This window comes from Epinephelus lanceolatus, chromosome 1 (assembly GCF_041903045.1).
Source record: "Epinephelus lanceolatus isolate andai-2023 chromosome 1, ASM4190304v1, whole genome shotgun sequence".
NCBI lineage: Eukaryota > Metazoa > Chordata > Actinopteri > Perciformes > Serranidae > Epinephelus > Epinephelus lanceolatus.
Window position 1 is genome coordinate 12,557,479 of NC_135734.1, and position 17,299 is coordinate 12,574,777.

General features: G+C 39.5%; 1 protein-coding gene across 1 annotated transcript in view; it reads left to right on the top strand.

Annotated features, from left to right (window-relative positions):
• Window positions 1-17,299, top strand: part of LOC117257472 (integrin alpha-5-like) — a 59,867-nt gene that overhangs the window by 15,685 nt on the left and 26,883 nt on the right. The window contains exons 5-15 of the mRNA XM_033627696.2: window positions 1,105-1,166; window positions 1,336-1,381; window positions 1,588-1,713; window positions 6,300-6,344; window positions 6,585-6,628; window positions 6,735-6,791; window positions 12,260-12,312; window positions 13,653-13,861; window positions 14,997-15,188; window positions 15,280-15,325; window positions 15,414-15,527. Of these exons, the coding sequence (XP_033483587.1) occupies window positions 1,105-1,166; window positions 1,336-1,381; window positions 1,588-1,713; window positions 6,300-6,344; window positions 6,585-6,628; window positions 6,735-6,791; window positions 12,260-12,312; window positions 13,653-13,861; window positions 14,997-15,188; window positions 15,280-15,325; window positions 15,414-15,527 (994 nt within the window). The remainder of the gene's footprint in view (window positions 1-1,104; window positions 1,167-1,335; window positions 1,382-1,587; window positions 1,714-6,299; window positions 6,345-6,584; window positions 6,629-6,734; window positions 6,792-12,259; window positions 12,313-13,652; window positions 13,862-14,996; window positions 15,189-15,279; window positions 15,326-15,413; window positions 15,528-17,299) is intronic.

Consider the following 17,299-nt stretch of genomic DNA (forward strand, 5'->3'; position numbering starts at 1 on the left):
GGGGATCCCGAGCCATTCTCAGGCCAGATTAAACTATATAATCCCTCCAGCATGTTCTGGATCTGCCCTGGCGCCTCCTACCAGTAGGACATGCCCTGAACACCTCTAACTGGGAGCGCCCAGGAAGCATCATGATCAGATGCCCGAACCACCTCAACTAACCGCTTTCAACGCAAAGGAGCAGCGGCTCTACTCAGAGCTCAGTCTGGCTGTCTGAGCTCTGAGTTTCTTTCTTTCACTACCCAAAGCTCATGACCATAGTGAGGGTGAGGACATAGATGGACTAGTAAATCGAAACCTTTGCCTTCCAGCTCAGCTCCCTCTTCACCATGACTCTGCGGCGCAGTGCCTGCATCACTGGTGATGCCTTGCCAAACCACCGATCCATCTCACACTCTATTTTTCCCTCTCTCATGAACAATGACCCTGAGACACTTGTACTCCTTTGCTCGGGGCCTCAACTGTTTCCCAACCCATGTTGTATAGTGCTTCTTTGAATTATATATTGTTGGGTAAATACATTTTTGGGTGCTGCAGCACCAACATACAACAACAGCACCCATACCTCCTGTGGTGATGGACAAAGGAGAGAGTGCAAATATTTGCCCTTTGCTGTAAACCTGTGACATACTGTAGAAAAGAAATAAAAAGTACTAGTTCAGGATTAGTCTTATACAGTCTTTTTATTTTTATTTGTTTTCTTGCATTTTTAGAGTTGGTATAAAGTGAGTTTGCATTGAATATTCAGAATACAGCCACCAGCATATCTTAGGAAGGATGCTGTTTACAGCTTAGGTCAGCTCTGTAAACTTATCAAGAGAACCAGATTGTCAAACTGTTAGTAGATAAAGGTCTTGACCTGGATGACAGAGAATCTTCACCAACATGTTACCAGATAAACCCACAGCTACAAATTGACCTCTAAAACTTTGTCTTTTTTTTTCTCCTTCTTTTTTTCAAAGTGTCTGGTTTTCAACATTTGAAATGTGACAATGACAACACTGGGGATTTCTGCCTCTGAACAGAACAGAAAGTTTGTTTTGTTAGTTTTCATGAAACAGAAAGGTTATTAGTGTTTCTCGTGTTTGTTGCTGTTCTTCGCAGAAAGACATGGACCTGTTGGACAGGGATACTGTCAGGGGGGATTTAGTGCAGACTTCACCAAGGTAAGAGAAATATTTGTTGGAGTTTTTGCTGGTTTCTACATAATCACATAGCTACTGTTTCTCTGTTTGAGCTGATGTAAGCAGTGTACATGAGATTTGCAGAGTTTGTTTGAAACTCAAACTGGTGACACACAGACTCCTCAGCTCTGGTAACTGTTGTGTGTTACAGGACGGGAGGGTTGTGCTTGGAGGACCAGGCAGCTTTTACTGGCAAGGTGAGCTCACAAGAATGTGGAGCAGCAATGGATTTTTTAAGAGATATCCTCCAATAGATTTTTCCCTTGAATGAGTCATAAAATTAATCCATCATCTTTGTCCGTGAACAAACTTAAGTGAAACAACTCAGGAGCCTGAGTTCAAAAGTCACGTGTCTTATTTTAACCTCTGACTTTTAACCTTTTGTTACCCATTCATCCCGTAGGTCAGCTGATCTCAGCCACCACAGAAGAGATCGTTAAGGCCTACTACCCCTCGTACTTCCTGCTGTCAGTCGCCGGGCAGATTCAGACACGACAGGCTCAGGGGAGCTATGATGACAGTTATCTGGGTGAGGATATACACTTGAGTCAAACAGGATTACTGAAATTATTAGCCCAACAATTCTGCTACTGATATGACAAATGCCACTTATAGTACAACTGCTGCAGCAACCTCCCAGCAGCAGAACCAGCAGATCCAAGCTGATTGGTTTTTCTTATCATCTGCCTAAACAATTTGGTCAAGAACAACATATCTTAGTAGCAGGATACCATGACATGTGATGTCGATATTCATGGTGCTCAGAGGTTAATATCTGAGGTGTTAGTGATCCAATGACCTTTTCTCTAGGACCTCAGACCTAAGTCCACATTTTGGCCTAGATTTTGGAAAGTCCCTGTCATGGAAAAAATTAACACCTTGAAAACTAAAGATAGGATTTCTATGTTTTCCAGATGATTAGAACCTCCCTACTTAACTCTAGTGGCACTATCAGGCCAAATCGTAAAAAATCTAAAAAAAAAAAAAAAAAAATCTAACTTGAAGATCTTCCTAAAATTCTCTCATCTTAGTCATATTCCCTGGAGGAAGAATTCTTTCCATTTTGGACAGCTCATGAGCTTTCCACTAACACCACCCTCATATCAAATTGTCAACTTTGTACACTGCAGTCTGACTGCAATAATTTTGCTTGTGAGATTTAGTCTCTTGACCTTTCTTCTTGTTCCACTATCAGGCAAACACATGACTCTTGAAATGACTCAAGATATTGTATGTGATCTGAGTCTGACGGATGTGTCAGATTGCCATTAAATATACTGAGCAAAATCATGCGACCAAGGGGATATAAAGTTATGATTATTACTTTATTACCCTTCTGTAGTGCTACCCTAAGTATACAGTAGACGTTTTGCTTTTTGCTTTATTAGCCCCACTTTAAAGGAATACTTCACCCCCAAAATCAGCATGTGCATATCAGTTACTCACCCGTTAAGCTGGGTATGCTGTGCTGTATGCTTGCCATAGTGTCACCAGTGTGCTTTGAATGCCACAAAATTATGTCATCACATCTTTTGCGTCACCCACTGCGCATGTTGCACTTTTCAGCTCATTGTGGATGCCTTTGAGGGAAGACTGGCCGAGCAGATTCCCCTGTACAGACATCTCTAATGATCTCTAATAGTGACTCTTCTTCATGGGCGAGACAGTAAAATTCGCCTCACAATTCTTGGAGAGGAATCGTCCACCTAATGGTTAAAGAAGTGCCGTTTTGCCACAGGGTGTGGAAGAACATGATAGGTGCTGTAAAAGCTAAAAGAAACAAAATTGCAATACATTCGACTTGGAGGTAAACAACTATAATAATCACGGTGCACAAATACAGTGTTTGGCAGTAGGTACGTGTTTACTGCTGTTGCCCGGCAGCCTACTTTTCCGGTAAAGTTCTTCCAGTAACATTTATTGACTTCCTGCTTATCTTACTTTGTTTGTACACCGCCTGGCGATTTGGAGCACATTGCAATAAACAATGCATTTAGCATAAACTCCTCAGTGTAAGCCATCTGTGGAGGCCTGGTGGTAAAAGCTGACTGGAGGAAAAAAAAAAAAAAATTGAAGTCTTTTTTTTTTTTTTTTCTCCAGGCCTGATGAAGATCAACAGTGGTTGAAACATGTTGGCTTTTTAATGAGTTGGCCATTATATTAAAGGCTTTTTAATCTAATCTTTCCTTCCTCATTCTTATTTTTGTTTGGAGTGCCTGGATTCTTTTCCTGTTTGCAGTATTTTGGAGTTCCCTCCTTTTTTCCAAGAGCACCCGATACATTTTTGGACTTACACTCTACAACAAAGAGCAACCAGTTATCTGTTTTTCTAAAAGCTGACTGAGTTTAACATAATCAGAATCAGAATCAGAGATACTTCATTGATCCCCAGGGGGGAAAATTGTTGGCGTTACAGGTGCTCCTTACAAGAGTAGAAAGATATATATTATAGTGCAAAAATAAATAAATAAATAAATAAAATAAATAACTATATATATATATATATATATATATATATATACAGTACAGGCCAAAAGTTTGGACACACCTTCTCATTCAATGCGTTTTCTTTATTTTCATGAATATTTACATTGTAGATTCTCACCGAAGGCATCAAAACTATGAATGAACACATGTGGAGTTATGTACTTAACAAAAAAAGGTGAAATAACTGAAAACATGTTTTATATTCTAGTTTCTTCAAAATAGCCACCCTTTGCTCTGATTACTGCTTTGCACACTCTTGGCATTCTCTCCATGAGCTTCAAGAGGTAGTCACCTGAAATGGTTTTCCAACAGTCTTGAAGGAGTTCCCAGAGGTGTTTAGCACTTGTTGGCCCCTTTGCCTTCACTCTGCGGTCCAGCTCACCCCAAACCATCTGGATTGGGTTCAGGTCCGGTGACTGTGGAGGCCAGGTCATCTGCCGCAGCACTCCATCACTCTCCTTCTTGGTCAAATAGCCCTTACACAGCCTGGAGGTGTGTTTGGGGTCATTGTCCTGTTGAAAAATAAATGATCGTCCAACTAAACGCAAACCGGATGGGATGGCATGTCGCTGCAGGATGCTGTGGTAGCCATGCTGGTTCAGTGTGCCTTCAATTTTGAATAAATCCCCAACAGTGTCACCAACAAAACACCCCCACACCATCACACCTCCTCCTCCATGCTTCACAGTGGGAACCAGGCATGTGGAATCCATCCGTTCACCTTTTCTGCGTCTCACAAAGACATGGCGGTTGGAACCAAAGATCTCAAATTTGGACTCATCAGACCAAAGCACAGATTTCCACTGGTCTAATGTCCACTCCTTGTGTTTCTTGGCCCAAACAAATCTCTTCTGCTTGTTGCCTCTCCTTAGCAGTGGTTTCCTAGCAGCTATTTGACCATGAAGGCCTGATTCGCGCAGTCTCCTCTTAACAGTTGTTCTAGAGATGGGTCTGCTGCTAGAACTCTGTGTGGCATTCATCTGGTCTCTGATCTGAGCTGCTGTTAACTTGCCATTTCTGAGGCTGGTGACTCGGATGAACTTATCCTCAGAAGCAGAGATGACTCTTGGTCTTCCTTTCCTGGGTCGGTCCTCATGTGTGCCAGTTTCGTTGTAGCGCTTGATGGTTTTTGCGACTCCACTTGGGGACACATTTAAAGTTTTTGCAATTTTCCGGACTGACTGACCTTCATTTCTTAAAGTAATGATGGCCACTCGTTTTTCTTTAGTTAGCTGATTGGTTCTTGCCATAATATGAATTTTAACAGTTGTCCAATAGGGCTGTCGGCTGTGTATTAACCTGACTTCTGCACAACACAACTGATGGTCCCAACCCCATTGATAAAGCAAGAAATTCCACTAATTAACCCTGATAAGGCACACCTATGAAGTGGAAACCATTTCAGGTGACTACTTCTTGAAGCTCATGGAGAGAATGCCAAGAGTGTGCAAAGCAGTAATCAGAGCAAAGGGTGGCTATTTTGAAGAAACTAGAATATAAAACATGTTTTCAGTTATTTCACCTTTTTCTGTTAAGTACATAACTCCACATGTGTTCATTCATAGTTTTGATGCCTTCAGTGAGAATCTACAATGTAAATAGTCATGAAAATAAAGAAAACGCATTGAATGAGAAGGTGTGTCCAAACTTTTGGCCTGTACTGTATATATAATAACCTATCAAATATACACAGATAAAGTGGCAAAAATAGATAATAGACATAAACAGAATATATACAGTAATGATATGATATATGATATACTGATATTATACAGACTTGTTATTATACATATGTACTGTAATAGACTATAAGCTGAGATACACAATGGAAATAAGAAAAATTAAAGATTATGTATATAATGTGCCCCCTGGTACAAATATATGTTTAAATATCAGTATAAAAAGAAATGTTATATGACGTTAGAGTTATTGCACAAGTTAATTTAAAGCATATAAAGCAGAACTACATCAAATTATCCGTTCGCACTTAACTGGTGCAGTATAATCCAAGTCATATTTATCCAGTCACATGCTCAGTACTTCCCAAACACATGCATTTTTGCAAAAATGTTACTATTAAAACACTTCCGTATACAAGCAGTGTGCCTGGACAAGTGCATGCATTTAAAGCCTGCTTGTGTCTTTCATTGAGCAGACATTAAACGCATGCGCTTTCCAAGGTGCGCTACTCGTCCATGTTGGAGACTGTTTATGCAGATGTTTTTAAATATCAAGGTTTTAGCGGAAATGCATTTTTGGGAAATACTACGCCTTCAAATGGATAAATGGATCAGACTGCATGAGTTGTGTGAGAGTTGTTAACAGATGTTTTGATATAGGTTTACTGTTGTTGAACGTGGCCCCCCTTTACTTCAGTTCATCAAGAATTTTCTCTGATTTGGATTCTCCATACTTCAGGCATTACACATAACACAGGGTTAGTTTGACCATTTTGTGGGTGAGGTATTGCTTTAAGTAGCAAAATTGACAGTACGTCATTAATTTGGATCTGAGGTTTAAAGTTAGCTGATAGAATTAGCTAACTTTTAATTTCAGTGATGTAACATTTAACCTTTAATTGTATGTACTATTTCCTCACTCGATCTTTAATCTTCATTTCTCCTACAGGGTACTCTGTGGCTGGTGGCGAGTTCAGTGGGGATGATATGGAAGGTGAGGGTCATATTTACAGTGCAGAGAGCCAAAATGCATGGCTGAGTACAGGGTCTGTCTAATGTTTAACTGCCCAGTCTCGACATACATGATTGTGTTATTATGGAAAATGATTATTACGTTTTTTTTCAGGAAGTAAAAACATTTAGAGACCCAAAGAATCAAAAAGTAAATCTGTTAAGAGTGTAAACAGTGTTGTTTCAGCTCCTAATCCTTTGCCCCTTGCTTTGCTCGTTGCAGATTTCATCACAGGAGTTCCAAAAGGACTCATGCTGTATGGTGTAGTAAGGAGTCCCCACATTTTCATTTTACATTGCAAATAGTCTGAAAAACATGAAAGAGTATACGTGCAGTAAACTCAGATAATGACTTTTGTCCATTTCAACATAGGTGTCCATATTAAATGGAAGTGATCTGAAGTCTCTGCTCAACTTGACAGGGGAACAGGTATGTGCACATCTGGCTGGGGGTTGTCTATAAGAGCCTGACCACTATCTTCATATGTGGGTACACATTAAAGTAGCATGTATAAAGGACGGCTGAAGATGAAGGAATTTGCCCTGTGGAGAGGAGGCCTATACCAGGGGTCAGAGGTCCGGCTTACAGTATACACAGCTCATGGTTTCTAAGAGCTGTAAATCAAACCCAGAAACACAACCCAGGATAGAGTTCATGTTGTTACTGTATTGATTCAGCATGTGCTTTTGAAATGGGAAGTACCGTAGAGTGGCAGTGTTGGTGAGTCAGACATGTGTTGAGCTTTCCGTCATATTTCTTAAAATATAACCCACAGATGAATTATTTTTAAAACTAAATGTCGCTAACTCCCACACTGCTCCCACACAGCTCTCTGAAGTTCAGCTGAAACTAATATGAGGCTCCAGCTGTTTGTTAAATGAAGTGGGTATACTTTCAAGTTACACTATGTTTACATGCCCAGAAAAAAAGTTTATTGCCCTTATTCTGCAATATTCCTACTAAGCTGTTTACACGGCTAATGAAATGAATATTCCACTAGTGTTTCTGTTTACATGCAGTCATCCATGCTCCAGTTAACATGCCCTAACGTGTCGTTTATCACATCAAAATATGGAAAAGTGGAAAGGCTGTTTCTTCTGCCAGGATTTTTTCAAAGTTTACTCAATGGTAGTGGACTTGTTTGACCGTGTGAACACACCCCACCTATTTCATTCCTTTAATCACCTTCTTGAAAAGGTCGGCATTCCAATATTTCCACATATCCAAAAATCTGTTGATACCCAAGTCTTTTATAATGCTTAAAAGTAAGTGTGTTTCTTCTTCAGACAAGAAATGTGGGCTTTTCTTTTGGGCATGCATCTCTACCACAAAGTGTTGGCTGGTTAGTTTGTGTACAAGGTATCCAATACACAGAGCTGACTGTAAACAAGAAAGAGGTTGTGTGTCTTAAACGTTTGTATAAACCCTAACTGAGACGCATATTCTGAATGGGCTGCCTATATGTGCAAAGAATGTTATTAAGACCCAAATCCTGGCAAATCCTGCATGTCTTATTTAGAAAATTATACATTTCGAAAAAGGCCTAATTGGAAAATCTGAATGAAATATGCTATTTACATAACCCGTATCAAATTTAGAATATTGTTATATTCAGAATAATAGAGAAACATTAATGTGCATGTAAACAGCTTCCCTCTTTGTACTTCCACAGACAGAAGTTAGGTTTCCATCCAAATGTAGTGCAAATTTTAACCAAATTTCCAGGAAGTTGGCAAACAAATGACAAATTAATGTGCATTTTTTTTTATCCACTACTGTCATGTGAATATTAGTGGTTGGGCACGTAGACATCAACTCTGTACTTTGGTGCCATTAAAACATTGCGGAAGAAGAGAATGCTGTAAGGTGACATTCTTAAAACCGTACAAGTCAAGCAGAAAATATGATGGAAATATGTCATTTTTGTTTGGTTCAGGTATTTATCTGAGTAAGGTTACAGTCTCCTTGTTGCCCCACTCTGCCACCATTTCTGGTTTCATGCTTCATGTACTGTACATCAGGATTTATTTGCCAAGTCTGTTTCCATTGCACTTTGCTCCTGTTTTTATCGATATACCATCTTTTCCACCTCAGGCAAGTGTCTTTTGCAATATTTACTGTGTTTTTGTAACTTACGGTGTCTCCGCTTATGTTTTCAATTGCAAATGCGCAAAAAAACTGGTGGATGGAAACCTTAAGTGCTTACTGAGATGCAGAAAACAGGCAGTAAAACAAAGTGGGGATTTAGCACTAATGTGACTCTAGCTTTGGAAGTCCCCCCTGGTTTGTCTAACTCAGACTGCTGAAGCTTCATATTAGCTTTTGTTGAACTTTAAAACAAATTTTTACACAAAATGAGGACTATGGACTTTGTCCCCCACCACTTCCATTGAAATATCTTTAGTGAGTAGGTAGGTTTTATTTATTGTCAGCATGGACAGGAGGAGCAATGACACAGACCAAAAACTCAAACAAACCTCCTTACTGAGGCAAAAAATTTTTTTTAAGTATTATTTTTGTGGGCTTTTTGCCTTTAATGGACAGGACGGTGAGTGAAATGGGGAGACAGAGAGAGAGTGGGGACTGACACGCACCAAAGGGCCGCAAGCCAGAACAGAACCTGCGGCCGCTGCAGCAAGGCAATGCCTCTGTACAAGTTGCACCGGCACTATCCATTACGCTACCGATGCCCCTTACTTAGACAAACTTAAAAAAGTGGACCTATCCTTTAAGTTGGGACATTCCAGCTACATCATGGGGGAAGTTGACCAATCGGTTACTTTTTTTGTGACCTCACTGTGTAGATTTTGCAAGGTGTAAGAGCATGAGATCACGGAGAGCACATGGGAAAGTGTGTTTGTGTGTGAGAGTGTCTTCAGTGTGGGAGGTCATTAGTGCCTACTCAGAGGTGTCAGTCTCAGGACGGACGGCGTTGAGTAAACTGTTAAGTCATAGTGAGAGTGATCTGTGGTGAACTCCTGGCTGACTGACTGTCTGCTCTCTGTGGGCGAATGCTGGTCCCTCTGTGGGTGTTTGGACCGTGAAGTCAAAGTCAGCTGCAAAAACACACCAGAGGGTCTTTGTGCAAGAGGCCCTGTTGTTTGAAGAATAAAACCACAAATTTTGTCATTTGTTATGTCAGGAAACAGTATCATCTCTGTTGAACCATGTTAAATTTGCTTATTGACCTGTGATATATCCAAATCACAGACTTTATACTTAGGTTGAGCGATATGATGGTATATAGAGGACAATATGAATTCAATTCAATTCAATTTTATTTATAAAGCCCAATATCACAAATCAGAATTTGCCTCAGAGTGCTTTACAGCATACGGCATCCCTCTGTGCCAAGCATCAGATATTTGACATTTTGTTTATACCAAGGTAGCTCTCTGTAATATCTCTGGAGGTATCAGACTATTATGGGCAAAGCAAATAAATAAGCCAGACTGTTCTGGTCCTGCTGGGTTTTAGGATTTTTAGAAAGTAGTATCTTGATTTTTAGGGTATTTTTTGGGTATTTTATCTATAAATCTTTTCTTAGTTAAACCTTTTAGATGCTGGTCAATAGTCCCGTATTATTACATGTAACAATATATTAGGTTTGTGTATATTAATTAAAAATTGTTTTCCATTAGTATATAGTGTACACTTTGCAGAGGTTGTATATAATAAAAATTTCTGGCACAATCAAAATTTCATTGGACATAGACAGTGTTGCATCATGAACTGTATGTGTCTCAGTTTTGAATTCTGAACTGAATTTTTACAGCTTTGGTCACCTATTGTCTTTTGATCATTTTAGTGGTTTCTGTTAGCATAATTAGCAAGCACAATTAGGTAAATTTGAAGCTGCATTAACAATGTTTTTTGGCATGCTAACACAGCATTGACATTTTTTGACTCTATAAAGCTGATATGGAGATTGCATTACCAAACAGTTGCTTATTTACACTGAGAAATGCATTCAATTGAAGTTGTTTCAGATATTCTCTCTCTTTAAGCTCTGTTTTGGTCTCTACCACCTCCTGGGGGTAATATGTGGCTCTTTATGGTAGATAGTTCACTGGCTAGCTTTTAGTTTTGCAACTTTGTCTGCTTTAGTTGCTAAATGCCCCGTTATGTTCACCAGCTAGTTGCTAACTAAGGCTGTCTACTGATCAGTTTTTGTGGGGACGTCATGTGAGCTGTTGTTAGTATGACAAATATTTAATTTAATTTAATTTAATTTAAATAATTTATTTGTTTAAGAAGGGACAGTGTACATCAATGAACATTCCTTTTAAAGAAAGAAAAAGAAAATGTAGATGCACGCAATTGCAGCCAAGGGCTGATTTACATTGGTAGTCCCCCTGCCAGATGTTTGTCAGCGTAGTTCCTAAAAAAATAATGAAGAATATAAGAAGAATAAAAGAATAAAAAAAGATGCACATTCTCCCAGTTGCATCAGATTTATCTCTTGAATCCTTTAGATAAAACTACTTAAAAAGTGGCTATAACTGATATTTTTATGATAATAACTCAAGCAAAAATGTGAAAACAATGTCACTTGTAGCGATGAACCTACAGAGAATTATCACCTGAATTGGCAGCTCCCCTTGTTCACCACATCAGCTAAAGGTTGAAGGCAATGTTGTGTTCACAGCTTGTTTCTACTGCCCCCAGGTGACCAAAAAAATTACGTATTGTACGCTTAACTACTACTACTCATGCCCTCAGGAACAGCACTGGGCTTTGAAGCCAATTTGACATATAGTGGCCAAACCATGGACCTACAACCTCTGGGTCAATCATGTGGCGCCATGGGTTCCATCTGTAAATCAGTGGATACATTTATCTCTCTTTGTCTTGTGTCTATAGCAAAATGACTCATATAATTATTGGGATTTGATCAATTTGCTTTGATAACATTTCGAAAGTCTAGAAGAGCTGCATGATTAAATCTTTTTATCCCAATTCAAGATAGTGGATGGCTAAACTGTAAGTAAGCCACTCGGCTGGCGAGAGTCTCTAGTGCACTTGATCTATGGGCCCAATGATCAAGGTAATTTTACACCACAGAAATCAAACTTTTTTGGCTTCATGTGCCATTGAGCAACTTTCATAGGAATAAAATCTACTTATCCAGTTCTTTTTATACGTCTGTATAACTACTTTCATAAAAATTCAAGTCACTTCCGTAATATGAGAATCGAGGGAATTTGATCAATGATAGCTGATGACTGAAAACTGATCTGAGGGCAGCGTTTCTTAGCTTGCTGATCTCATTTCATGTCAGATGAACATTTCTGGTGGTTCAGCTCTACAGGAAGTGTTGATCATATTTCTAAGAGTGTGAGTGTATCTGATGAAGCAGGGCTCCTATAGGGTATCACAGTGAATTTGAACTTTGTCCTGAGCCTCAGTGTGATTTATGTTGATATGAGCTGTTTTGCATGTGCAATAGGCTACAGGAAGACAACACTAGTATTCAGTCTTGTTTTGCACAGGGGTCTCCAAACTCATTTCTGTGTAGCCTCAAATTGCTTTGAAGTAAGAGTCACCCAAGGATGTAAGGTGACCCTAATTTATCATGCATGGTATGAAATTAAACCGGAAAAACCCAAGCCCCATGAGCACTATCTGAATGAGTTTAAAGGACTTTGAGTCCCTGATCCTCAGACCCCCTACCTCTCCTCAAGCTTACAGAAGCTCTAACACTGAGCTCCATGAAAAAGGAGAAGCGGAGACCCCAGGGGATTGTGGGATTGAGAGATCGAAGAGGAAAGCTTGTGGGGGTGGCAGTGGAGGGTACGAAAGAAAAAAGGAGAGAAAGAAAATGAAAGAAAAGAAAGGGATCTATGCACCCTGGTGTGATTACAGGCTAACAGGATCTTGTTTGTAATGCTTTACAGATGGGGTCCTACTTTGGGTACGCAGTGGCAGCCACCGACATCAACAACGACGGGTGAGTGGATGGAGTGACGATGAGACAGCTGATGGCAAAAAAAAGGGGTGAAATGACAGAGAAGGGAGAGAAACGTAAGCTAAAAAAAAGAGACTAAAAGTGAAGGATGAGGTCACTGAAACAGAGACAGCAGTGGGACTCTTTGGGTGTTTCCCACGCTTCACTTCAGTTGTCACTCTCTAATGTGTCATGAACATTTCTGAAAATACTCTGTACTCTCATTCTGTCTGTAAAGTTCTCCCTTGGTTAATTTCACTTCCCCAACCCTGACAGGGGCACATAGTTAAAACAAAAAGTTTTAAGGCATTAGTGTGGCCTTTAAATATGACTGTTTATCATCTGTTTGAACTCAGTGTTTGCAGCCATTTAAAGTGTATATGATTTGAAAAAGCTTACTGGTATTTATACAATACATGCTTCTATTCAGTCTTTTTATATTGCTATTAATTAAGTATCAGATGGATACACATAATATTTAGCCACTTTCATTATTCAGACATCCACAACTTCAGGAAACATTCCCTTTTCTTTAATTAGTTAACTTTTATAGCTCCTTCCTCGTTTCAAATGTGATCTGTGATTCAGTTTAAACCTCTAAAACCCCACTGCCATGCCACTGGTTACTACCACAGACTGTTAAAAATAAGGTTATTACACACTCATGCTGCGTCAAATCAATTTTAATTATATAGCACCAAATCATAACAAAAGTTATCTCAGGACACTTTTCATCTAGAGCAGGTTGTCTAGACCACATTCTTTTAATTAAGAGAGAGACCCAAAAATTACCACCATGTGCAAAGCACACTGCTGACAGTGGCGAGGAAAACCTTCCTGTTAAGAGGCAACCTCGGGCAAACCCAGATTCAAGGTGGGCAGCCATGTGCCTCTACTGGTTCGGTAGCTAAACATTATTTTATGTACATTTCACAGATACCAATCATGTCTAATTGTATAAAGGGGAAATTTGTAGAAAATGATACATATAGAAATGTTTCTTTTTTGAGGAGTCATGTGGTTGAAATTTTAACTCTGTAAACATCATACGGGTTCAATTACAAGCTGAAACAAACTAATAAAGACTACACTGTAATACTGTCAGACAGTGTAGAATAAGATGATTTTTGTAACCTTAAAGCTGCTTAAGGGGACATATTAAAAGGACTGTTAAGTAAAGGACAGAAGGACTGTTAAGTCACTTCTAAATAAGACACTTTGGACCCAAAATCTGGTTTGAATATCTCTCTTTTCCTTGTGTCTATATCATTATCCCAATCATTCCCCTTCTCCTTCCGTCTTCATCCCTATTATTTGTCTTCTGCCTTTGCTGGAATCCCCAGTTTGGATGACCTGGTGGTTGGAGCCCCAATGTTTATGCGTCGAGGGTTCACTGGGCGTCTGGAGGAGCTGGGTAAAGTGTATGTATACCTTCAGAGAGGTCCTCTGCTGCTGGAGCCAAGCCAGTCCCACCTACTGGGTCAACAGGCCTTCAGTCGGTTTGGCACCTCGCTGGCTCCTCTGGGTGATCTCAACCAGGATGGATTCAATGGTAAGTGTGCTACATACAGTCTGTGTTGAACTGTAGGATAACAACAGCAAAGATGGGATACCAGTGATTAGTATTATGTTTTTCCATTCATATAACTGTTCATATTTTATGCGTCTGCCGGTGACAGCCATAGCTTGAGGCAAGTTTTCGGGTTGTCTGTCTGTGCATCCCGTTGTCATGAATGCTTTATCTCAAGAACACTTTGATAGAATTTCTTCAAATTTGGCACAAACGTCCTCTTGGACACAAGGATACACTGATTGGATTTTGGTGGTCAAAGGTCACTGTGACCCCCTTTTCTGGACATTACTCAAAGCCATAACTCTCAGGTTAAAGATGAGTGTGAAGCATTCGTGTTTTAGAATATGTATCTTCTTTGCAGCAACATTCATATTTAAAGAATTCTCTACTGTCATGGCTATATAGGAGTCTGGACAGACATGGATGTAAACTGCAACTTGAGTGGTTGGTGGGGGCATGCAACTACAGGGTAGTAATTCTAGTCTGACATTTCATTGATACAATGGATAATTAAGAATCAAGAAAATAATCAGCTTGGATTATGAAAGTATTTGTTACTTGCAGCCCTAATTGATAGTTTATTCTATAACAAAGTTATGGCTACTTAATGGGGAACTTAAGAGAGAAAACAGAAAGTTATTCAATTAACAATGATGGAAAGCAAGGAAAAGCAAATCCTTGCATTGGAGAAGTGGGAACTATCAAATATTTTGCCTTTTAAAAATCTGATAAAAGACTTTTTTGATGAGCAAAGTGATTTTTATGTTTCAGCCCTTGTTGAAACTAGCTCAGGTACTATTCTAAATGTGAATGACATCCTGGCAACACCCACTGATTCACTGACAGAGTCTGTGTTTTATTCAGTTTGTATTCAGCCAAAGTCTAAAGAAGCAAAACACCATAAAATTATCAGTGACTGTTTTTACTGGCCCACAAAACCACAAGTCCTACTCTGGCCTGTGACAGATCTAAGAAGTAAAGTACATTGTGCTGGACTCACTGTAAGCTGCTCTGCATGTCAGCTTCATCTACAGACATGAAATGTAGATGTACATGCATTTATGGGTTATAACAATGATTCCTCACATAGTATGTTGTTGCTGTTTACACTCAGACATGGCCATTGGCTGTCCCTATGGAGGAGACGACCAGCATGGATTGGTTTTGATTTATAATGGTCATGTCGGAGGACTGATGGACACACCCACTCAGACTCTGTCTGGCCAATGGGCTTCCAACTCTTTCCCTGCCAATTTTGGCTTTGCCCTGCGAGGCAACAGAGATCTGGATCAAAACGGCTACCCAGGTACTGCAGGAAATTTACCGCCACCAGGCGTCCAGTTACACTTTATCCTCGCGTCTGATATCTTCATTTAACACACTTTCCCTTCCTGCAGATCTGATTGTTGGTGCTTTTGGGGCAGATAAAGCAGTTCTATATAGGTATGTCAAAGCATGCTGGTATGTAGTAACAAATATAAAGGCCCTTCTTTTTGTTTTTATTTTTTTCACGGTCTGTCTCTTCAAACAGGGCTCGGCCAATAGTGAGTGCCAGTGCGTCTCTTACAGTGCAGCCGACCATGTTCAACCAGGAGGAGAAGACTTGTGAGCTGATCACAGGGAAGGAAACCATTGCTGTGTCTTGGTATGGACATCAACTATTTTCCTTGAAAAGTTCAGCTCCACTTAAATCTTAATAGGAAGATTATACACAGTTTGATCCAACATACAGTGTTTGTCACTGTAGCAGAAATATCTTTAATGATTTAACTGAAAGCTTAAGAGTTTAAGAGTAGTTAAAGAGCTCTCTGACAATAACAGAACATGGAAAAGTCTCGCAAATGTTATGTAACACACGTCTTAGTTCAGCTTTGGCTTTCCAAACTTTACCTCACGAGAATGTCAAATGACTTCATGTTTGCCAGTTTCCTGTCCAAGCAGCTCTGGACTACGCACTAAGTATTCTTAGATCCAGTGAAAAAAAAAAGGAAAATTCAACCCGCTTTCAATCTCAATGAAGCTCTTTCCACATGTTCACTTTAACCATCGTATTAAATGTGGAACCTTTTTAGACTGCTGTTAGAGGCATTTGCCAAACTGGCGGGTGTTTTAGTATCTGCCCTGTAGGTAATACAAGTAAGTCTTGTTTTTGTGTTTATTGGTTTTTTTGTTGCCATGGTAACAAAAAGGGGATGAAGGGAGTAGAGAAGGGGAAGTGGGAGAAAGGTGGAGTAGTACTATGGAAAGATGAATTGGTGGAGAGCATTGAGTGATTAACGTTGAAAAGGTTGGAAAAAGCTTGTAACTTTCTCGAAATAAATGAGATATTGTTTGCAATTTATGAGATTTCTTACGCAGCATGTGGTGGAGCCTCCTTTCATGTAGGCGTTTATACGACTACATAACATTTTATTATTGTTATGTGTCTAATGATTTGTTTAAACGTTTGATACTTTACAAATTAACCAGGGCTAAAATCTGTAAGATTTCGGATTTAAAGACTGAGGCTGATTTCAGTGAGATAAAATGACAATGCTGAATAACATGCTGCATTGTCTTCCTGTGAATCCCTCATGCTTTGGCAGGCAAAAGAGAAGGAAAGTCCCTCCCCTTTTGGTGTCTCCCATGGGACCCTATTTTGTCAAAGATATGTACAGTAGTCAACACAGAGAGACAGACGTTTTTTTTTTTTATGTCCGTTTGAATCGTGCCACAAATTACACATTTGATGTTTGTCAAGTTAAAAGATAATTTTTCAAGTCAAGAAAGTTGCCGTTTGTTGTATAACCATTTATTTTTGTATGAAACCGCTCAGTGAACTATATCTTTTTCCACACAATATACATCACCAACACTAGCTAGTTAGCAAGCTAGCTAGCATAAGAATGAGCAACACCCGTTAGCAAGCCAGCTAGCTAGATTGCTAACTTACTTAGCTATAGTCCATGCACAAATGTAATCTTATCTTACCAGATGTATTTTATCCAGCAACTCCTGGTCTTTCTATCAACTGGGAAGTGAAAGAATGAGCAACACCTGTTGCCTGTGTGAGTATTCTGGTACGAAACTCACAGGCAAAACACAGGGATTATAGCTTCAGCAAAAGAAAAAGTTATTTTCTTGACTTGCAAAGTTATCTTTTAAATTGATCTACATCATATTTGTAGTTCATGGCTCTCCATTAATTACCATACGTATTTTTTTCTGAAATAAGGTCCCATGGTGGTCCACCAGAGGGGAAGGAACTTCCCCCCTTACTTCATCTCTATCTGGGAATGGCGGACTCCGCCAGTACCAATAAAAACTACTATGTAGAGAGATTATGACTTAGTGTAAATGCATTAAAATGGCTAATGCAGGAAAAACGTTGACCATAAATAGTAGGCTATCAAACATGGGGTTTGATTTTATGAAAAT